This window comes from Carettochelys insculpta, chromosome 3 (assembly GCF_033958435.1).
Source record: "Carettochelys insculpta isolate YL-2023 chromosome 3, ASM3395843v1, whole genome shotgun sequence".
Lineage (NCBI taxonomy): Eukaryota > Metazoa > Chordata > Testudines > Carettochelyidae > Carettochelys > Carettochelys insculpta.
Genome location: NC_134139.1, coordinates 210,948,354 through 210,971,362, shown reverse-complemented (window position 1 = coordinate 210,971,362; position 23,009 = coordinate 210,948,354). Strand labels below are relative to the sequence as shown.

The 23,009-nt window shown below is 60.7% G+C and overlaps 1 protein-coding gene across 5 annotated transcripts in view; it reads left to right on the top strand.

Annotated features, from left to right (window-relative positions):
* The first annotated feature begins 276 nt into the window (after window positions 1-276).
* The window catches only part of LOC142011685 (uridine-cytidine kinase-like 1), a 45,265-nt gene continuing 22,532 nt past the window's right edge, over window positions 277-23,009 (top strand). For all 5 annotated transcript variants that reach the window (XR_012645169.1, XM_074991580.1, XM_074991581.1 and 2 more), the window contains exons 1-5: window positions 277-384; window positions 950-1,149; window positions 13,649-13,755; window positions 14,029-14,199; window positions 21,934-22,005. Coding sequence is in view for 4 of the 5 variants with exons in the window: in XM_074991580.1 (XP_074847681.1) it covers window positions 335-384; window positions 950-1,149; window positions 13,649-13,755; window positions 14,029-14,199; window positions 21,934-22,005 (600 nt within the window). In the remaining variant the exon portion in view is untranslated. The remainder of the gene's footprint in view (window positions 385-949; window positions 1,150-13,648; window positions 13,756-14,028; window positions 14,200-21,933; window positions 22,006-23,009) is intronic.

Sequence of the window (23,009 nt, the reverse complement as noted above, 5' to 3'; positions counted from 1 at the left end):
GCCTGCGGGGGCAGAGAACCGGCCCGGCCCGGCCCGGCGGGGTCTGCCCGACACTGCCGCGGGGCACGCGGGGCACCCCCGGCCAGGAAGCACGTGCCCCGGCCCAACCTCGGGCCGCCCCCGGCCAGGGACGAGCTTGGCACTCTGGGGCGGGGCCATGGGGCGGTGGGCGGCCCGTGGGGGCGGGGAGGCCGGGGGCGGGGCCGAGGAAACTCCGCGCGCAGGGGTTGCCGGGAGTTGTAGTTCCCAGGCGAGGCCCCGCCCACAGCAGCCACGAGACAGGGCCCTGGGCAGCGCAGCTCCCGGCAGCCCCCGCGACGACGGGGCGCGCAAGATGGCGGCGGCAGCGGGCGCGGACGAGTGGTCTGGCTCGCGGCGGGACAGGTGGGGGCGGGGCCGGGGCCGGGGCCGGGGCCGCGTCGGAGCGCGCGGTGGGGCGGGTGCTCTAGGGGCGGGGCCTCGGGAGAGCGGCCTGGCAGGGGTTTGGGGGTGGGGCCTTGGGAGGGCGGGGCCTGGCAGGGGTTTGGGGGTGGGGCCTTGGGAGGGCGGGGCCTGGCTGGGGTTTGGGGGTGGGGCCTTGGGAGGGCGGGGCCTGGCAGGGGTTTGGGGGTGGGGCCTTGGGAGGGCGGGGCCTGGCAGGGGTTTGGGGGTGGGGCCTTGGGAGGGCGGGGCCTGGCTGGGGTTTGGGGGTGGGGCCTTGGGAGGGCGGGGCCTGGCTGGGGTTTGGGGGTGGGGCCTTGGGAGGGCGGGGCCTGGCTGGGGTTTGGGGGTGGGGCATTGGGAGGGCGGGGCCTGGCTGGGGTTCAGAAGGGGGGGTCTGGGAGGTGGGCTGCCTTGTTGGGGTTGGGGTGTGGCTCTGGGGGTAGGGCTGAGGATCCCCACATGTGCTCTTGGCCAGCCCTGCCCTGGCGCTGGCGCTGGCCAGGCTCTGACTCAGTGGGTCCTGCAGTGGCAGCGGTGAGGACTCCCTGGACACGTTGCTGAGTCGCCTGCCGCTGACCCCTGCGCTGTCCCCCCGGAAACGAACCACGAGCCAGTCGAAGACTGAGCCCCCGCTGCTGCGGACCAGCAAACGGACCATCTACACGGCAGGGCGGCCGCCCTGGTACACTGAGACGGGCACGCCCTTCAAGGAAGCCTTTGTGATAGGTGAGGCCCAGCCCCAGCAGTAGCTGGGCCAGGTGTGGGACCCTCTGGGAGAGGCCTGCCCCAGCCAACAAGCACCTCTGGGCTCCTTCATTGTGCTCTTTGCCCCCACCAGCAGCTTAGCCCCCCCCAGTTGCCTGCCTGCCTGTGCTCTGGCGCAGTGTGCTTTTGTGGCAGAGCGCCTGTGTGATGGAGTGGGGGGAGGGCCTGTGTGAGTCAGGCTGGATGTCTGAGGCAAGCAGCAGCTCCCAGTGGCTAAGGATGACCCTGGGGCTACAACCGGCAGGTAACACCTCTGCCTGAACAAAGAGGAGGGAGGAGCCGAGCTGGGTTTTGAATCGGGGGTGGCAGTTAGAGGCTAGGAAAAGGGAGAGCTGGAAGGCAGCCAGCCTGAGGAGGGGGAAAGCTACACCCCAGAGGGGCACCCCTCGGGCTCCTCTCCCCAGGACAGGTTGGAAGGACTGTCTCTGGCTGCTGTGCTGTCGCTTCTGTGAGAAACTGGGCATCTGTTGCCTAATAAACCTTCTGTTGTACCTGCTGAGTGAGAGTCACTCCTGCTAGCGGGCGGGGTGCAGTGCAGGGGGACCCCGGAACCCCATCACACTGGTGTCAGAAGTGGGATGCACTGCACCCACGGATGAGCTCCCAGCAGTGGCTGACTGAGCACCAGAGAAGGAAGGAGTCTCACAAGAGCCAGAGGGGGAACAGAGCCATTCCTGCAGCTGCTGCTGGTGAGTGGATACCCCAGGAGATAGCGGGGAGATGGATTATACCCGACTCCTGAAGGCAGAGCTAGCGGGGCTGTGCAGAGAGAGGGGCCTGACGGTGGGGAAGGCGACCAAGGCCCAGCTGATTGCACAGCTGGAAGAGAATGACCGATCCGGGGGGGCAGAACCTGTCCTGGCAGAAAGTGGCCGGTCAGCCTCGGGAAGCGTTTCGGATTCTCCGACAGGAGCAGGGGCTCGACGCCGTCAGACAGACGCGGTGCCCGCCAGGTCGCGCTCAGCTAGCGGTGGTCCATCGCGGGCAGAGTCCCCCGCTGCAGAGCTGCGACGGCTGGAATTCGAGGTGAAATTAAAGGAACTGGAAGCCCAGGAACGGCAGAGGGAGCACGAGCGCCAGGAATGGGAAAGAGAGCGTGAGCACGAGCGCCAGCTACAAGAGAGACAGCGGGAGGAGAGAGAGCGAGAGCGGGAGCGTGAGCAGGCCATGGGAGAGGCGAGATGCCAAGAGGCCCCAGCTGCAGTAAGCGGGGAGAGGGCCTGTGATGGAGTGGGGGGGTGCATGTGTGAGTCAGGCTGGATGTCTGAGGCAAGCAGCAGCTCCCAGTGGCTAAGGATGACCCTGGGGCTACAACTGGCAGATAACACCTCTGCCTGAACAAAGAGGAGGGAGGAGCTGAGCTGGGTTTTGAATCGGGGGCGGCAGTTAGAGGCAAGGAAAAGGGAGAGCTGGAAGGCAGCCAGCCTGAGGAGGGGAAAGCTACACCCCAGAGGGGCACCCCTCGGGGTCTTCCCCCCAGGACAGGTTGGAAGGACTGTCTCTGGCTGCTGTGCTGTTGCTTCTGTGAGAAACTGGACATCTGTTGCCTAATAAACCTGCTGTTGTACCTGCTGAGTGAGAGTCACTCCTGCCAGCGGACGGGGTGCAGTGCAGGGGGACCCCTGAACCCCATTACACTGCTGTCAGAAGTGGGATGCACTGCACCCACAGATGAGCTCCCAGCAGTGGCTGACTGAGCACCAGAGAAGGAAGGAGTCTCACAAGAGTCAGAGGGGGAACAGAGCCATTCCTGCAGCTGCTGCTGGTGAGTGGATACCCCGGGAAATAGCGGGGAGATGGATTATACCCGACTCCTGAAGGCAGAGCTAGCGGGGCTGTGCAGAGAGAGGGGCCTGACGGTGGGGAAGGCGACCAAGGCCCAGCTGATTGCACAGCTGGAAGAGAATGACCGATCCAGGGGGGCAGAGCCTGTCCCGGCAGAGAGTGGCTGGTCAGCCTCGGGAAGCATTTCGGATTCTCCGACAGGAGCAGGGGCTCGACGCCGTCAGACAGACGCGGTGCCCACCAGGTCGCGCTCAGCTAGCGGTGGTCCATCGTGGGCAGAGTCCCCCGCCGCAGAGCTGCGACGGCTGGAACTCGAGGTGAAATTAAAGGAACTGGAGCGCCAGGAACGGGAAAGAGAGCGTGAGCGCCAGGAACGGGAAAGAGAGCGTGAGCACGAGTGCCAGGAACGAGAAAGAGAGCGTGAGCACGAGTGCCAGCTACAAGAGAGACAGCGGGAGGAGAGAGAGCGAGAGCGGGAGCATGAGCGAACCATGGCAGAGGCGAGACGCCAAGAGGCCCCAGCTGCGGTAAGCGGGGAGAGGGCCAGACGGCTCGGGGTGGCCAGTCACTTGGAGACGCGTGTGCTGGCCCAGTGTCCGGACACAGGAGAAATGGACGAGTTCCTTACCGCCTTCGAGCGAGCCTGTGAGTTGCATGAGGTTCCCCCAGATGAGTGGCTCCGGCACCTCACCCCCTTGCTGGGCCGGAAGGGCGCAGCGGTGCTCAGCTAGCTGGTGGGGCTGCAGCCTGGGGACTATGAACGGTTCAAACAGGCCCTGCTGCATAAGTTCGGGCTGACTCCGGAGATGTACAAGAAGAAGTTCCAGGAGGCGCAGAAGAGGCCAGAGGAAACCCATGTAGATACAACCGCCCGCCTGAAGCAATACTACCAGAAGTGGGCGATCGGAATGGGAGTCCAGTCCGTAGAGGACCTGATCGAGTTGGCGGTTGTGGAGCGATTCTACGAGATGTGCGCACCTGACCTGAGGGTGTGGCTCGTGGACCGGAAGCCGGGGGACTCACATGATGCAGGGAAACTGGCAGATGACTTCACAAACAGCCGGGCCAGGTTTGAAAGTGAGCCCCACAAGGAGAGGGAGTCTCGGAGAGAGAGGGAGTCCCGGAGGGAGAGGGAGTCCTGGAGAAACCGAGAATCTCAGAGAGACCGGTCCCTAACTGTACGACAGAGGGGACCACCTCTTGGGCAAGCCCAGGAAAGAGGGGCCAGCCACGCCCCCCCCAGAGAGCCAAACAGAGCCCGGACAGAGCAGCCGGCCCGAGGGACACAACCAGACCCAGGCTGTTACCGCTGTGGGCGAAAGGGGCATAGAGCAGCCCAGTGCCCCAGGCTCCCAGACAGGTTGAGCAGGCCGGGGGGTCATGGAGTCAACTGGGTGGGGTCCCAGAAGTCAGAGGGGCTGGCGGCCAAGGCGGGTGGTGCTGACAATGGGCACTCGGATTGGGCCGAATCCGCCCCACAGACCAGCTCCTCAGGGGGACCAAATGCTCAGAGGCCAGTTTACAGAGTGGGGGCAGCGCTACCTCTGTGGAGCAAGTGTCTCAAACACCTCGAGGTAGACGGGAAAAAGGTCACGGGGTTCTGGGACACAGGCGCTGACGTGACGCTGGCCCGACCCGGGGTGGTGGCACCGGGCCGCATGATACCCGATTCCCACCTGACGATAACAGGAATTGATGGGACCCCTTTCAAGGTGCCCATGGCGAGGGTGCACCTGAAATGGGGGAAGAAGGAAGGCCCCAAGGAAGTGGGCGTGCACAGCCATTTGCCGGCGGATGTACTGATGGGGGCTGACCTGGAGAACTGGCAAGGTGAACGCCCTCGTGCCCTGGTCCTGACCCGTAGCCAAAGAAAACGAGGGGTGCGCTCCCCAGATTCAGGGGTACAGGCCTAGCCAAAGCCACAGGGGCCAACCCTGAGAGAAAGGGGGCCCCCAAAAACCAGATCTCACAGGCCAGGGATGCTGGAGCCAGGCAGGGATGGGGAAGTAGCATCCGCTCCTGCCCGAGCGGAAGAATTCCAGGCAGAGCAGCAGAGAGACCCCTCCTTGCAGAAGCTGAGGGAACTGGCCAGTCTCAGCCCAGCTCCACAGCTGGGGGAGGGCTGCAGGGAGAGATTCCTGTGGGAAAAGGGATTCCTGTACCGGGAATGGGCTCCCAGACGCAAACGGAGCCATGGAAGGTCCAGAGGCAACTGGTGGTTCCCCAAAAGTACCGGCGCAGGCTGCTGTACCTAGCCCATGATGTCCCGCTCGCAGGACACCAGGGGATCCACCGCACCAGGAGAAGGTTGTTACAGAACTTTTTCTGGCCAGGGATCTTTGCAGCTGTTCGTCTGTATTGCCTGTCCTGCGATCCCTGCCAGAGGGTGGGGAAGAGCCGGGACAAGGGGAAAGCTGCCTTGAGGCCACTGCCCATCATAGAGGAGCCTTTCCAGAAAGTGGCTATAGACATAGTGGGCCCCTTCAGCAAGGCAACGCGTTCGGGGAAGAAATATATTTTGGTAGTGGTAGATTTTGCCACGCGATACCCAGAAGCAGTGGCCTTGACCTCTATCGACGCTGACACCGTGGCAGATGCACTGCTGTCCATTTTCAGCAGAGTGGGGTTCCCCAAGGAGGTCCTCACAGATCAGGGGTCCAACTTCATGTCGGCCCTACTGCAAAGCTTGTGGGACAAGTGTGGGGTCCGGCACACCTGGGCCACAGCCTACCACCCGCAGACCAATGGGCTGGTGGAGAGGTTCAATGGGACTCTGAACCAGATGCTGAGAACCTTCATGAATCAATACCCCCATGACTGGGACAAGTACTTACCCCACCTGCTGTTTGCATACAGGGAGGTGCCCCAGGAATCCACGGGGTTCTCCCCGTTTGAGCTGCTGTATGGAAGGAGGGTACGGGGACCCTTGGACTTGCTCAGAGAAGAGTGGGAGGGGACGGCCTCTCCTGAAGGGGAGTCAGTGGTACAGTATGTACTGACCTTCCGGGAAAAACTCACCGAGCTCATGGGCCTGGCCAGGGAGAACCTCTCCATGGCCCAAAGGAAGCAAAAGGTCTGGTATGACCGTAACGCCAGGGCCCGAGCCTATGCCACCGGGGATCAAGTGATGGTCCTTATACCTGTGCGGCGGAACAAGCTGCAAGCGGCCTGGGATGGGCCCTTCAAGGTCGTCAAACAGCTAAATGACGTGAATTATGTGGTGGAACTGTCGAACCGGGCCCACAGCCACCGGGTCTATCATGTGAACATGATGAAACCTTACTGGGACAGGCAGAACTTGGTGCTGGCCGTGTGCAGACACTGGGAGGGGCAGGGGGATGATCCCTTGGTGGATTTACTCACAAGGACTGGAGCCGGCTCCTTGCTGGAGTCTATTCCCCTCTCAGACCAGCTGACCCCTGCCCAGCAGACGGAGATCAAGGAGGTGCTGCATTCGCATCAACAGCTGTTCTCGGACAGACCCGGACGCACTGACCTGGCTGTCCACCGAATAGAGACAGGCACCCACGCCCCTATCAAGTGTGTGCCATTCAGAGCCACAGGGAGGACGGCTCAGGACATAGAGCGGGAGGTTGAAGACATGCTGGCTCTGGGGGTGATCCAACCCTCGTCCAGCCCCTGGGCCTCGCCCGTGGTGTTAGTCCCTAAAAAAGATGGGTCTGTTCGGTTTTGTGTGGACTATCGCAAGCTTAACGCCATCACTGTATCGGACGCCTACCCCATGCCCAGGCCTGATGACCTTTTAGACAAGCTGGGGGGAGCCCGTTACCTCACCACCATAGACCTCACCAAGGGGTACTGGCAAGTGCCATTAGACCAAGATGCCCGGCTGAAGTCGGCTTTCATCACCCCTGTGGGGCTCTACGAGTTCCTGGTCCTGCCCTTCGGCCTCAAGGGGGCACCCGCTACCTTCCAGCGTCTGGTGGACCAGCTACTGAAAGGGATGGAGAGCTTTGCCCTGGCTCACATGGACGACATTTGCATCTTCAGCCAGACGTGGGAGGACCATGTGTCCCAGGTCAAGCAGGTGGTGGACCGACTCCAGAAGGCCGGTCTGACTATCAAGGCAGGGAAGTGCAAGGTGGGAATGGCTGAGGTGACCTACCTGGGCCACAAGGTGGGCAGCGGCTGCTTAAAGCCAGAGCCAGCTAAAGTGGAGGCTGTCAGAGATTGGCCAACACCCCAGACTAAGAAGCAGGTCCAGGCCTTCATTGGGATGGCGGGGTACTACCGGAGGTTTGTGCCCCACTTTAGCTCCATCGCAGCCCCCCTCACGGAGCTGTGTAAAAAGGGAAAGCCTGACAAGGTGGTTTGGACCGAGCAGTGCCAAGAGGCCCTCTGCGCGCTGAAGGAGGCTCTGGTCAGGGCCCCAGTGCTGGCAAATCCAGACTTCAACAAGCCCTTCCTGGTGTTCACCGATGCCTCGGACGTGGGGCTGGGGGCGGTGCTAATGCAGGTGACTGACAAAGGGGAGAAACACCCCATCGTGTACCTGAGTAAGAAGCTGCTGCCCCGGGAGCAGAGCTACGCGGCCATAGAGAAGGAATGTCTGGCCATGGTGTGGGCGCTGGGGAAGCTGCAGCCGTACCTGTTTGGACGGCGTTTCACCGTGTACACCGATCACTCACCCCTGACCTGGCTGCATCACATGAAAGGGGCCAACGCCAAGCTCCTGCGGTGGAGTCTGCTCCTGCAGGACTACGACATGGAGGTGGTCCACGTCAAGGGGAACAACAACACCATAGCCGATGCCCTGTCACGCAGGGAGGGCCCCGAACTTCCCCAGGTCACTGGCTAAGTGACCTCGCTCAGTGCGGTCTGGAAGGGGGGAGAGATGTGATGGAGTGGGGGGGTGCATGTGTGAGTCAGGCTGGATGTCTGAGGCAAGCAGCAGCTCGCAGTGGCTAAGGATGACCCTGGGGCTACAACTGGCAGATAACACCTCTGCTTGAACAAAGAGCAGGGAGGAGCTGAGCTGGGTTTTGAATCGGGGGCGGCAGTTAGAGGCGAGGAAAAGGGAGAGCTGGAAGGCAGCCAGCCTGAGGAGGGGGAAAGCTACACCCCAGAGGGGCACCCCTCGGGGTCTTCTCCCCAGGACAGGTTGGAAGGACTGTCTCTGGCTGCTATGCTGTTGCTTCTGTGAGAAACTGGACATCTGTTGCCTAATAAACCTGCTGTTGTACCTGCTGAGTGAGAGTCACTCCTGCCAGCGGACGGGGTGCAGTGCAGGGGGACCCCTGAACCCCATCACAGGGCCAGACGGCCCGGGGTGGCCAGTCACTTGGAGACGCGTGTGCTGGCCCAGTGTCAGGACCCAGGGGACATGGATGAGTTCCTTACCGCCTTTGAGCGAGCCTGTGAGTTGCATGAGGTTCCCCCAGCTGAGTGGCTCCAGCACCTCACCCCCTTGCTGGCCCAGAAGGCCGCAGCGGTGCTCAGCCAGCTGGAGGGGCTGCAGCCTGGGGACTATGAACGGTTCAAACAGGCCCTGCTGCATAAGTTCGGGCTGACTCCGGAGATGTACAAGAAGAAGTTCCAGGAGGCGCAGAAGAGGCCAGAGGAAACCCACGTAGATACAACCGCCCGCCTGAAGCAATACTACCAGAAGTGGGCGTTCGGAATGGGAGTCCAGTCCGTAGAGGACCTGATAGAGCTGGCGGTCGTGGAGTGATTCTGTGAGATGTGCGCACCTGACCTGAGCGTGTGGCTCGTGGACCGGAAGCCAGGGGACTCACACGATGCAGGGAAACTGGCAGATGACTTCACAAACAGCCGGGCCAGGTTTGAAAGTGAGCCCCACAAAGAGAGGGAGTCTCGGAGAGAGAGGGAGTCCCGGAGAAACCGAGAATCTCAGAGAGACCGGTCCCTAACTGTACGACAGAGGGGACCACCTCTTGGGCAAGCCCAGGAAAGAGGGGCCAGCCACCCACCCCCCAGAGAGCCAAACAGAGCCTGGACAGAGCAGCCGGCCCGAGGGACACAACAAGACCCAGGCTGTTTATCGCTGTGGGCGAAAGGGGCATAGAGCAGCCCAGTGTCCCAAGCTCCCAGACAGGTTGAGCAGGCCGGGGGGTCATGGAGTCAACTGGGTGGAGTCCCAGAAGCCAGAGGGGCTGGCGGCCAAGGCGGGTGGTGCTGACAATGGGCACTCGGATTGGGCCGAGTCCGCCCCACAGGCCAGCTCCTCAGGGGGACCAAATGCTCAGAGGTCAGTGTACAGAGTGGGGACGGCACTACCTCTGTGGAGCAAACATCTCAAACACCTCGAAGTAGACGGGGAAAAAGGTCACGGGGTTCTGGGACACAGGCGCTGACGTGACCCTGGCACGACCCGGGGTGGTGGCACCGGGCTGCATGATACCCAATTCCCACCTGACGGTAACAGGAATTGACGGGACCCCTTTCAAGGTGCCCATGGCGAGGGTGCACCTGAAATGGGGGAAGAAGGAAGGCCCCAAGGAGGTGGGCGTGCACAGCCATTTGCCGGCGGATGTACTGATGGGGGCTGACCTGGAGAACTGGCAAGGTGAACGCCCTCGTGCCCTGGTCCTGACCCGTAGCCAAAGAAAACGAGGGGTGCGCTCCCCAGATTCAGGGGTACAGGCCCAGCCAAAGCCACAGGAGCCACAGGGGCCAACCCTGAGAGAAAGGGGGCCCCCAAAAACCAGATCTCACAGGCCAGGGGTGCTGGAGCCAGGCAGGGATGGGGAAGTAGCATCCGCTCCTGCCCGAGCGGAAGAATTCCAGGCAGAGCAGCAGAGAGACCCCTCCTTGCAGAAGCTGAGGGAACTGGCCAGTCTCAGCCCAGCTCCACAGCTGGGGGAGGGCGGCAGGGAGAGAATGGGCTCCCAGACGCAAAGCGGAGCCATGGAAGGTCCAGAGGCACCTGGTGGTCCCCCAAAAGTACCGGCGCAGGCTGCTGTACCTAGCCCATGATGTCCCACTCGCAGGACACCAGGGGATCCACCGCACCAGGAGAAGGTTGTTACAGAACTTTTTTTGGCCAGGGATCTTTGCAGCTGTCCGTCTATATTGCCTGTCCTGGGATCCCTGCCAGAGGGTGGGGAAGACCCGGGACAAGGGGAAAGCTGCCCTGAGGCCACTGCCCATCATAGAGGAGCCTTTGCAGAAAGTGGCTATAGACATAGTGGGACCCTTCAGCAAGGCAACGCATTCGGGGAAGAAATATATTTTGGTGGTGGTAGATTTTGCCACGCGATACCCAGAAGCAGTGGCCTTGACCTCTGTCGACGCTGACACCATGGTGGATGCACTGCTGTCCATTTTCAACAGAGTGGGGTTCCCCAAGGAGGTCCTCACAGATCAGGGGTCCAACTTCATGTCAGAACTGCTGCAAAACTTGTGGGACAAGTGTGGGGTCCGGCACACCTGGGCCACAGCCTACCACCCGCAGACCAATGGGCTGGTGGAGAGGTTCAATGGGACTCTGAACCAGATGCTGAGAACCTTCATGAATCAATACCCCCATGACTGGGACAAGTACTTACCCCACCTGCTGTTTGCATACAGGGAGGTGCCCCAGGAATCCATGGGGTTCTCCCTGTTTGAGCTGCTATACGAAAGGAGGGTACGGGGACCCCTGGACTTGCTCAGAGAAGAGTGGGAGGGGATGGCCTCTCCTGAAGGGGAGTCAGTGGTACAGTATGTTCTGAGCTTCCGGGAAAAACTCACCGAGCTCATGGGCCTGGCCAGGGAGAACCTCTCCATGGCCCAAAGGAAGCAAAAGGTCTGGTATGACCGTAACACCAGGGCCTGAGCCTATGCCACCGGGGACCAAGTGATGGTCCTTGTACCTGTGTGGCGGAACAAGCTGCAAGCGGCCGGGGATGGGCCCTTCAAGGTCATCAAACAGCTAAATGATGCGCATTATATGGTGGAACTGTCGAACCCGGCCCACAGCCACCGGGTCTATCATGTGAACATGATGAAACCTTACTGGGACAGAGAGAATTTGGTGCTGGCCGTGTGCAGACACTGGGAGGGGTAGGGGGATGATCCCTTGGTGGATTTGCTCACAAGGACTGGAGCCGGCTCCTTGCTGGAGTCTATTCCCCTCTCAGACCAGCTGACCCCTGCCCAGCAGACGGAGATCAAGGAGGTGCTGCATTTGCACCAACAGCTGTTCTCGGACAGATCCGGACGCACTGACCTAGCTGTCCACCGAATAGAGACAGGCACCCACGCCCCTATCAAGTGTGTGCCATTCAGAGCCACAGGGAAGATGGCTCAGGACATAGAGCAGGAGGTTGAAGACATGCTGGCTCTGGGGGTGATCCAACCCTCGTCCAGTCCCTGGGCCTCTCTCATGGTGTTAGTCCCTAAAAAAGATGGGTCTGTTCGGTTTTGTGTGGACTATCGCAAGCTTAACGCCATCACTGTCTCGGACGCCTACCCCATGCCCAGGCCTGATGATCTCTTAGACAAGCTGTGGGGAGCCCGTTACCTCACCACCATAGACCTCACCAAGGGGTACTGGGAAGTGCCATTAGACCAAGATGCCCGGCTGAAGTCGGGTTTCATCACCCCTTTGGGGCTCTACGAGTTCCTGGTCCTGCCCTTTGGCCTCAAGGGGGCACCCGCTACCTTCCAGCGTCTGGTGGACCAGCTACTGAAAGGGATGGAGAGCTTTGCCCTGGCTTACATGGACGACGTTTGCGTCTTCAGCCAGACGTGGAAGGACCATGTGTCCCAGGTCAAGCAGGTGGTGGACCGACTCCAGAAGGCTGGTCTGACTATCAAGGCAGGGAAGTGCAAGGTGGGGATGGCTGAGGTGACCTACCTGGGCCACAAGGTGGGCAGCGGCTGCTTAAAGCCAGAGCCAGCTAAAGTGGAGGCTGTCAGAGATTGGCCCATACCCCAGACTAAGAAGCAGGTCCAGGCCTTCATTGGGATGGCCCTTGTGTAGCTGAGGCAGGTCATTCTCTGCAATGCCGGGGGGGGTGTCTCTAGCTGTGGCAGCGGCAGCCTGTATGATTGTTGGCGTCGCTGAGTGAGGAATCCAGTGGATTGTGCTGTCTGCTTGTGAGTGTGAGCCTGCTGCCAGAGAGGACGGCAGCAGGCAGGGCTGTGCACCCCCATCCCCACGCCTGCCCAGTGAGCCACGCCGCCACGTCCTGATTTGCTCCAGCTCTGCTGCACAGGAGCTTTTCAGGGGAGATTAGGCAACGCCGTGTCAATCGGAAACGCATTTATCAGTCGCTCCTTTGACGTGCAGAGTCCCAGGCATGTGCTCTCAAGCAGACTCTCTTGTTCTTGCTTCCAACCAGATGCTCCTCCTAACTTCACTGCCCAGGGTGGAGCCGGGCTCCTGCTGGTCCCGATCAGTGCAACGATGTTGGCAAGACACTGTCGATTTACAGTGACCTCTGTGTGCTGCGCATGTACATCAGTCAGTCACCCCAGCCCCAAGCACTTGAAATACAAGCTCAGAGCCAGTCCTGGTAACTTCCACTCCGAAAGCGATAGATGCCTGTGAAGAGCATGAGCAGACGCAGCGGCTCGGCAGCTTTTCCTAGACCCTCTCGCTTGGCCCACTTGGAGCGAGATTTGAAACAATGTGGAACAGTGCTTGCAACAGTGGTTTCTCTGTCCCTCCCACGGTCCAGCAGTGCCCCACGTGGGGTGACAGGAAGCAAGTGGGAGGCTTTACAATGAGCAGGAGGAAGTGGAGGGGAAGCTGAGTGATGAGGGGCTAGGGACTGGTGAGGCTGTGCCAGGGCCTGAGCCCACGGTGGGTGGCAGGGGTAGGGCCAGTGGCAAGGGGAAATGGTGAGCCGGAGGGGTCGGTGGCTGCTGGAGCATTGTGGAGGGGAGAGCCGGGTGAGGGAGGGTAATTGAGGGGCACTAGTAAGCCAGGGCGGTCAGTGGCCGTGTTCCCTGCAGGCTCGGTGTGTGTGGTTGCCCAGGAGAGGTTCAGGTGCTGCCCATCTGACCAGCAGAGCGCCCACAGCTGGGTTTGTGTAACACATGGAGAGACACCTGTCTCATAGAGCTGGGAAGGTCATCGAGCCCAGTCCCCTGTCCTCCCAGAGGACCTAGCACCATCTGTGACAGGGGTTTCTTTTCAGTCTATTTGCCTCAACCGTGGGTGTAACAGGCCACTGCTCAAAGCACTGAGCTGTGCCTGCCCCACAGTCACATTTGCAGGTGTGGAAAGATGTCTCCAGGCAGCATATCCGGTAGCCGTGAGTCCAGCCGAGCTCTAGCCTGTCCCTGGCCGCTGAGCGGGGACCAGCAGCCACGAGGCCAGGCATGCCTCCCCTTTCTCTGACGTTCCCCGCGCATTGCCCCAAGGGTGTCCAGGGCCAGCAGCCGTCCTGCGGGCAGGCCTTCTCCAAACTCGTGGCTGTGGCTTAGCAGGGGCCATGCCCTGCTCTGAGGAGGGGTGGCTGAGTGCCGTGGCCAGGAGCCCTGGCTAGCTGGCCCAGTGTGTTCCCTCTGGGGCCTTGTTGGGGAAGTGTAGGGCACAGACCTGGGGGCTGCTGGTGATGGCTGCTGCCACCATCTGGGCCCTCGCCAGATGGCAGGTGGGCTGTGGTCTTGTTTTCTCACTGACCCCCGTGACTCTCTTGGTGGGGCTGGGGAGGCAGCAGCTGTGGCTAACCCTGAGTCCTGGGTGGATCTCTCTCCCCAGGCCTGTGTGGAGGGAGTGCGTCAGGCAAGACCACTGTGGCCAATAAGATCATTGAGGCTCTGGATGTGCCCTGGGTGGTGCTGCTGTCCATGGACTGCTTCTATAAGGTGAGCCTGGGCACCCTGGGCTGAGGTGGAGAGCTGCCCGGGCCCTGCCCCGAGACTGAGCTGCTGCTGCCAGGGGGGGAGGGTGGAGGGGCTGGCTGCCCACCAGTGGGGCAGCTGCTCAGGGCCCATCCTGAGTGGGGAATCTGGGCTCAGTCTGAATTTCAGCAGACCTGAGGGGTTACTCCATTTTCATCAGCCTGTCCTGTGCCCCTCCCGCTTCCCTCCGCATGCCGGGCCTGGGCCTCTCCCCTGTTTGCTGCTCCGCCCACACAGGTGCTAAATAAAGAGCAGCAGGAGCTGGCTGCCCACAACGAGTACAACTTCGACCACCCCGATGCCTTCGACTTAGACCTGCTGACCAGTGTGCTGCGCAAGCTGAAGAAGGGCAAGAGTGTCAAGGTGCCGGTGTATGACTTCACCACGCACAGTCGCCGCAAGGAGTGGGTATGTGGGGTGCAGGCGGGGAGCCCCCCGGGTGGATGGCGCTGCTGTCCACAGTTGTGGGCTGGGACCCTGGGATCTGTATGTGTAGAACGGGGTGTGTGGGGACAGGGTTTGGGTAGGGCTTTGGTGGGGAAAGAACAGGTTAAGAGCTATGTAGCAAAGCTAGATGTACACAAGTCCATGGGTCTGGATTTAATGCACACAAGGGTACTGAGGGAATCGGCAGAGGTCCTTGCAGAGCCTGTGGTCATTATCTGTGAAGACTCTTGGAGATCAGGGGAGATCTCTGATGACTGGAAGAAGGCAAACGTAGTGCCCAGCTTTAAAAAAGGAAAGAAGCACAATCCAGGGAACTACAGACTGATCAGTCTTACTTTAGTACGTGGGAAAATAATGGAGGGGATCCTCAAGGAATCCATTCTAAAGCACTTGGAAGAGGGGAAAGTGATCAGAAGTAGACAACATGGATTCACCAGGGGCAAGTCCTGCCTGACCAATCTGATTAGCTTCTCTGAGGAGGTAACAGGCTCTGTGGACATGGGGAAGTCAGTGAATGTGATATACCTTGACTTCAGCAAAGCTTTTGATACAGTCTCCCGCAGCATTCTTGTCCATAAGTTAAGGAAGTGTGGCTTGGATACATGGACTGTAAGACAGATAGAAAACTGGCTTGGTGAAGGGGCCCAAGAGGGAGCGATCAATGGCTCAGTGTCTGGTTGGTGGTTGGTTTCAAGTGGAGTGTCCCAAGGACTGGTTCTAGGGCCGGTACTGTTCAGCATCTTTATTAGTGACCTGGATGAGAGGATGGATTGCACCCTCAGCAAGTTTGCAGATGAGACTAAGGGGGTCAGGAAGGTACACTGGAGGGCAGGGTTAGAGTCCAGAGTGACTTAGATAAATTGGAGGATTGAGCCAAAAGAAATCTGATGCGGTTCAAAAAGGAGAAGTGCAGAGTTCTGCACCTGGGACGGAAGAATCCCAAGCATTGTTATAGGCTGGGGACTGACTGGCTCAGCAGCAGTGCAGCAGAAAAGGACCTGGGGATTACAGAGGATGAGAGGCTGGCTATGACTCAGTAGTGTGCTCTGGTAGCTAAGGCTAACGATATACTGGGGTGCATTAGAAGAAGCATTTCGAACAGATCTAGAGAAGTGGTTGTTCCCCTCTATTCAGCTCTGGTGGGGCCACATCTGGAATATTGCATTCAATTCTGGGCCATCTGCTATAGAAAGGATGTGGATGTGCTGGAGCAGGTTCAGCGAAGGGCAACAAAAATGATTAAGGGTCTGTAGCACAAGACCTATGGGGAGAGGCTGAGGGATTTGGGCTCGTTTAGCTCACAGAAGAGAAGACTGAGGGGTGATTTAATAGCAGCCTTCAACTTCCTGCAGGGGAGCTCTGAGGAGGATGGAGAGAGGCTGGTCTCAGTGGTGTCAGATGGCAGAACAAGGAGCAATGGTCTGAAGCTGAGGAGGGAGAGGTGTAGGTTAGATATTAGGAAAAACTACTTCCCCAGGCGGGAGGTGAAGCACTGGAATGTGTTGCCTAGAGAGGTGGTGGATTCTCCATCCCGAGAGGTTTTTAAGTCCCGGCTTGACCAGGCCCTGGCTGGGATCACTTAGTGGGGTTGATCCTGCTCTGGGCAGGGGGCTGCACTTGATGACCTCCTGAGGTCCCCTCCAGCGCTGGGAGTCTGTGATTGTCGGGTGGGGTTGTTGGGCTGTGATGAAGTGGGGGGGGTGCATGTGTGAGTCAGGCTGGATGTCAGAGGCAAGCAGCAGCTCCCAGTGGCTAAGGATGACCCTGGGGCTACAACTGGCAGATAACACCTCTGCCTAAACAAAGAGCAGGGAGGAGCTGAGCTGGGTTTTGAATCGGGGGCGGCAGTTAGAGGCGAGGAGAAGGGAGAGCTGGAAGGCAGCCAGCCTGAGGAGGGGAAAGCTACACCCCAGAGGGGCACCCCTCGGGGTCTTCCCCCCAGGACAGGTTGGAAGGACTGTCTCTGGCTGCTATGTTGTTGCTTCTATGAGAAACTGGACATCTGTTGCCTAATAAACCTGCTGTTGTACCTGCTGAGTGAGAGTCACTCCTGCCAGCGGACGGGGTGCAGTGCAGGGGGACCCCTGAACCCCATCACACTGGTGTCAGAAGTGGGATGCACTGCACCCACGGATGAGCTCCCAGCAGTGGCTGACTGAGCACCAGAGAAGGAAGGAGTCTCACAAGAGCCAGAGGGGGAACAGAGCCATTCCTGCAGCTGCTGCTGGTGAGTGGATACCCCGGGAAATAGCGGGGAGATGGATTATACCCGACTCCTGAAGGCAGAGCTAGCAGGGCTGTGCAGAGAGAGGGGCCTGACCGTGGGGAAGGCGACCAAGGCCCAGCTGATTGCACAGCTGGAAGAGAATGACCGATCCGGGGGGGCAGAGCCTGTCCCGGCAAAAAGTGGCCGGTCAGCCTCGGGAAGCATTTCGGATTCTCCGACAGGAGCAGGGGCTCGACGCCGTCCGACAGACGCGGTGCCCACCAGGTCGCGCTCAGCTAGCAGTGGTCCATCGCGGGCAGAGTCCCCCGCCGCAGAGCTGAGACGGCTGGAACTCGAGGTAAAATTAAAGGAACTGGAGCACCAGGAACGGGAAAGAGAGCGTGAGCGACAGGAACGAGAAAGAGAGCGTGAGCTTGAGCGCCAGGAACGAGAAAGAGAGCGTGAGCACGAGTGCCAGCTACAAGAGAGACAGCGGGAGGAGAGAGAGCGAGAGCGGGAGCATGAGCGAACCATGGCAGAGGCGAGACGCCAAGAGGCCCCAGCTGCGGTAAGCGGGGAGAGGGCCAGACGGCTCGGGGTGGCCAGTCACTTGGAGACGCGTGTGCTGGCCCAGTGTCAGGACACAGGGGACATGGACGAGTTCCTTACCGCCTTCGAGCGAGCCTGTGAGTTGCATGAGGTTCCCCCAGATGAGTGGCTCCGGCACCTCACCCCCTTGCTAGGCCGGAAGGGCGCAGCGGTGCTCAGCCAGCTGGTGGGGCTGCAGCCTGGGGACTATGAACGGTTCAAACAGGCCCTGCTGCATAAGTTCGGGCTGACTCCGGAGATGTACAAGAAGAAGTTCCAGGAGGCGCAGAAGAGGCCAGAGGAAACCCACGTAGATACAACCGCCCGCCTGAAGCAATACTACCAGAAGTGGGCATTCGGAATGGAAGTCCAGTCCGTAGAGGACCTGATCGAGCTGGCGGTTGTGGAGCGATTCTACGAGATGTGCGCACCTGACCTGAGGGTGTGGCTCGTGGACCGGAAGCCAGGGGACTCACATGATGCAGGGAAACTGGCAGATAACTTCACAAACAGCCGGGCCAGGTTTAAAAGTGAGCCCCACAAGGAGAGGGAGTCTCGGAGAGAGAGGGAGTCCCGGAGGAAGAGGAAGTCCTGGAGAAACCGAGAATCTCAAAAAGACCGGTCCCTAACTGTACGACAGAGGGGACCACCTCTTGGGCAAGCCCAGGAAAGAGGGGCCAGCCACCCACCCCCCAGAGAGCCAAACAGAGCCCGAACAGAGCAGCCGGCCCGAGGGACACAACCAGACCCAGGCTGTTACCGCTGTGGGCGAAAGGGGCATAGAGCAGCCCAGTGCCCCAGGCTCCCAGACAGGTTGAGCAGGCCGGGGGGTCATGGAGTCAACTGGGTGGGGTCCCAGAAGTCAGAGGGGCTGGCGGCCAAGGCGGGTGGTGCTAACAAGGGGCACTCAAACTGGGCCGAATCCGCCCCACAGACCAGCTCCTCAGGGGGACCAAAGGCTCAAAGGCCAGTTTACAGAGTGGGGGCAGCGCTACCTCTGTGGAGCAAGTGTCTCAAACACCTCGAGGTAGATGGGAAAAAGGTCACGGGGTTCTGGGACACAGGCGCTGACGTAACGCTGGCCCAACCCGGGGTGGTGGCACCGGGCTGCATGATACCCGATTCCCACCTGACAATAACAGAAATTGATGGGACCCCTTTCAAGGTGCCCATGGCCAGGGTGCACCTGAAATGGGGGAAGAAGGAAGGCCCCAAGGAAGTGGGCGTGCACAGCCATTTGCCGGCAGATGTACTGATGGGGGCTGACCTGGAGAACTGGCAAGGTGAACGCCCTCGTGCCCTGATCCTGACCCGTAGCCAAAGAAAACGAGGGGTGCGCTCCCCAGATTCAGGGGTACAGGCCCAGCCAAAGCCACAGGGGCCAACCCTGAGAGAAAGGGGGCTCCCAAAAACCAGATCTCACAGGCCAGGGATGCTGGAGCCAGGCAGGGATGGGGAAGTAGCCTCTGCTCCTGCCCGAGCGGAAAAATTCCAGGCAGAGCAGCAGAGAGACCCCTCCTTGCAAAAGCTGAGGGAACTGGCCAGTCTCAGCCCAGCTCCGCAGCTGGGGGAGGGCTGCAGGGAGAGATTCCTGTGGGAAAAGGGATTCCTGTACCGGGAATGGGCTCCCAGACGCAAAGCGGAGCCATGGAAGGTCCAGAGGCAACTGGTGGTTCCCCAAAAGTACCGGCGCAGGCTGCTGTACCTAGCTCATGATGTCCCGCTCGCAGGACACCAGGGGATCCACCGCACCAGGAGAAGGTTGTTACAGAACTTTTTCTGGCCAGGGATCTTTGCAGCTGTCCGTCTGTATTGCCTGTCCTGCGATCCCTGCCAAAGGGTGGGGAAGAGCCGGGACAAGGGGAAAGCTGCCCTGCGGCCACTGCCCATCATAGAGGAGCCTTTCCAGAAAGTGGCTATAGACATAGTGGGCCCCTTCAGCAAGGCAACGCGTTCGGGGAAGAAATATATTTTGGTAGTGGTAGATTTTGCCACGCGATACCCAGAAGCAGTGGCCTTAACCTCTATCGACGCTGACACCGTGGCAGATGCACTGCTGTCCATTTTCAGCAGAGTGGGGTTCCCCAAGGAGGTCCTCACAAATCAGGGGTCCAACTTCATGTCGGCCTTACTGCAAAGCTTGTGGAACAAGTGTGGGGTCCGGCACACCTGGGCCACAGCCTACCACCCGCAGACCAATGGGCTGGTGGAAAGGTTCAATGGGACTCTGAAGCAGATGCTGAAAACCTTCATAAATCAATACCCCCATAACTGGGACAAGTACTTACCCCACCTGCTGTTTGCATACAGGGAGGTGCCCCAGGAATCCACGGGGTTCTCCCCGTTTGAGCTGCTGTATGAAAGGAGGGTACGGGGACCCTTGGACTTGCTCAAAGAAGAGTGGAAGGGAACGGCCTCCCCTAAAGGGGAGTCAGTGGTACAGTATGTACTGACCTTCCGGGAAAAACTCACCGAGCTCATGGGCCTGGCCAGGGAGAACCTCTCCATGGCCCAAAGGAAGCAAAAGGTCTGGTATGACCGTAACGCCAGGGCCCGAGCCTATGCCACCGGGGATCAAGTGATGGTCCTTATACCTGTGCGGCGAAACAAGCTGCAAGCGGCCTGGGATGGGCCCTTCAAGGTCGTCAAACAGCTAAATAACGTAAATTATGTGGTGAAACTGTCAAACCGGGCCCACCGCCACCGGGTCTATCATGTGAACATGATGAAACCTTACTGAAACAGGCAGAACTTGGTGCTGGCCGTGTGCAGACACTGGGAGGGGCAGGGGGAAAATCCCTTGGTGGATTTACTCACAAGGACTGGAGCCGGCTCCTTGCTGGAGTCTATTCCCCTCTCAAACCAGCTGACCCCTGCCCAGCAGACGAAGATCAAGGAGGTGCTGCATTCGCATCAACAGCTGTTCTCAAACAGACCCGGACGCACTGACCTGGCTGTCCACCAAATAGAGACAGGCACCCACGCCCCTATCAAGTGTGTGCCATTCAGAGCCACAGGGAGGACGGCTCAGGACATAGAGCGGAAGGTTGAAAACATGCTGGCTCTGGGGGTGATCCAACCCTCGTCCAGCCCCTGGGCCTCTCCCGTGGTGTTAGTCCCTAAAAAAGATGGGTCTGTTCGGTTTTGTGTGGACTATCGCAAGCTTAACGCCATCACTGTCTCGGACGCCTACCCCATGCCCAGGCCTGATGACCTTTTAAACAAGCTGGGGGGAGCCCGTTACCTCACCACCATAAACCTCACCAAGGGGTACTGGCAAGTGCCATTAGACCAAGATGCCCGGCTAAAGTCGGCTTTCATCACTCCTGTGGGGCTCTACAAGTTCTTGGTCCTGCCCTTCGGCCTCAAGGGGGCACCCGCTACCTTCCAGCGTCTGGTGGACCAGCTACTAAAGGGAATGAAAAGCTTTGCCCTGGCTTACATGGACAACATTTGCATCTTCAGCCAGACGTGGGAGGACCATGTGTCCCAGGTCAAGCAGGTGCTGGACCAACTCCAGAAGGCCGGTCTAACTATCAAGGCAGGGAAGTGCAAGGTGGGAATGGCTGAGGTGACCTACCTGGGCCACAAGGTGGGCAGCGGCTGCTTAAAGCCAGAGCCAGCTAAAGTGGAGGCTGTCAGAGATTGGCCAACACCCCAGACTAAGAAGCAGGTCCAGGCCTTCATTGGGATGGCGGGGTACTACCGGAGGTTTGTGCCCCACTTTAGCTCCATCGCAGCCCCCCTCACGGAGCTGTGTAAAAAGGGAAAGCCTGACAAGGTGGTTTGGACCGAGCAGTGCCAAGAGGCCCTCTGCGCGCTGAAGGAGGCTCTGGTCAGGGCCCCAGTGCTGGCAAATCCAGACTTCAACAAGCCCTTCCTGGTGTTCACCGATGCCTCGGACATGGGGCTGGGGGCGGTGCTAATGCAGGTGACTGACAAAGGGGAAAAACACCCCATTGTGTACCTGAGTAAGAAGCTGCTGCCCCGGGAGCAGAGCTACGCGGCCATAAAGAAGGAATGTCTGGCCATGGTGTGGGCGCTGGGGAAGCTGCAGCCGTACCTGTTTGGACGGCGTTTCACCGTGTACACCGATCACTCACCCCTGACCTGGCTGCATCACATGAAAGGGGCCAACGCCAAGCTCCTGCGGTGGAGTCTGCTCCTGCAGGACTACGACATGGAGGTGGTCCACGTCAAGGGGAACAACAACACCATAGCCGATGCCCTGTCACGCAGGGAGGGCCCCGAACTTCCCCAGGTCACTGGCTAAGTGACCCCGCTCAGTGCGGTCTGGAAGGGGGGAGAGATGTGATGAAGTGGGGGGGGTGCATGTGTGAGTCAGGCTGGATGTCAGAGGCAAGCAGCAGCTCCCAGTGGCTAAGGATGACCCTGGGGCTACAACTGGCAGATAACACCTCTGCCTAAACAAAGAGCAGGGAGGAGCTGAGCTGGGTTTTGAATCGGGGGCGGCAGTTAGAGGCGAGGAGAAGGGAGAGCTGGAAGGCAGCCAGCCTGAGGAGGGGAAAGCTACACCCCAGAGGGGCACCCCTCGGGGTCTTCCCCCCAGGACAGGTTGGAAGGACTGTCTCTGGCTGCTATGTTGTTGCTTCTATGAGAAACTGGACATCTGTTGCCTAATAAACCTGCTGTTGTACCTGCTGAGTGAGAGTCACTCCTGCCAGCGGACGGGGTGCAGTGCAGGGGGACCCCTGAACCCCATCACATGGGCGCAGTGGGGGTGTGGGTCTGCGGGTTGCTGGTGAGGAGCCCCTTGGATGTCTGGCGTCACTGCCCATAGCTGCCAGTGGGGGCAGAGCAGGAGTGTGGCACAGGGGGCGTAGATGGAGGCAGGGGAGCGATACCAGTTCTTGAAGTGGGGTGTGGCTCTCTCCCTGCAGAAAACCATCTACGGGGCCAACGTTGTAGTGTTCGAGGGGATCTTATCTTTTGCCAACAAGGAGCTGCTGAAGGTAAGAAGTGCCTGCTGGGGTGGGGTGGCAGTGGTGGGACAGCAGGGGCTCGGCTAGCGCCTGCTGAGGCCGGTCACACGACGGTGCTGGAGTGGAGGGGCTGGGCTGGTGTCTGCTGGGGCTGGGCGCAGGATGGTACTGGGGGAAGAGGGGCTGGGCCGGTGCTCGCTGAGGCTGGTCACACGACGGTGCTGGGGGTGGAGGGGCTGGATGGTGCCCCTGGGGCCGGGCGCAGGGCGGTGCTGGGGTGGAGGGGCCGGGCGGTGCCCCTGGGGCCGGGCGCAGGGCGGTGCTGGAGGTGGTGGGGCTGGGTGGTGCCCCTGGGGCTGGGCACAAGGCGGTGCCGGAGGTGGTGGGGCTGGGCGGTGCCCCTGGGGCCGGGCGCAGGGCGGTGCCGGAGGTGGTGGGGCCGGGCGGTGCCCCTGGGGCCGGGTGCAGGGCGGTGCCGGGGTGGAGGGGCTGGGTGGTGCCCCTGGGGTGGAGGGGCCAGGCGCAGGGCGGTGCTGGGGTGGAGGGGCCGGGCGGTGCTGGGGTGGAGGGGCTGGGCGCAGGGCGGTGCCGGGTTGGAGGGGCCGGGCGGTGCCCCTGGGGCCGGGTGCAGGGCGGTGCCGGGGTGGAGGGACCGGGCGGTGCCCCTGGGGTGGAGGGACCGGGCGGTGCCCCTGGGGTGGAGGGGCCGGGCGCAGGGCGGTGCCCCTGGGGTGGAGGGGCCGGGCGGTGCCCCTGGGGCCGGGCGCAGGGCGGTGCCGGGGTGGAGGGGCCGGGCGGTGCCCCTGGGGCCGGGTGCAGGGCGGTGCCGGGGTGGAGGGACCGGGCGGTGCCCCTGGGGCCGGGTGCAGGGCGGTGCCCCTGGGGTGGAGGGGCCGGGCGGTGCCCCTGGGGTGGAGGGGCCAGGCTCAGGGCGGTGCTGTGGTGGAGGGGCCGGGCGCAGGGCGGTGCCGGGGTGGAGGGGCCGGGCGGTGCCCCTGGGGCCCGGCGCAGGGCGGTGCCGGGGTGGAGGGGCC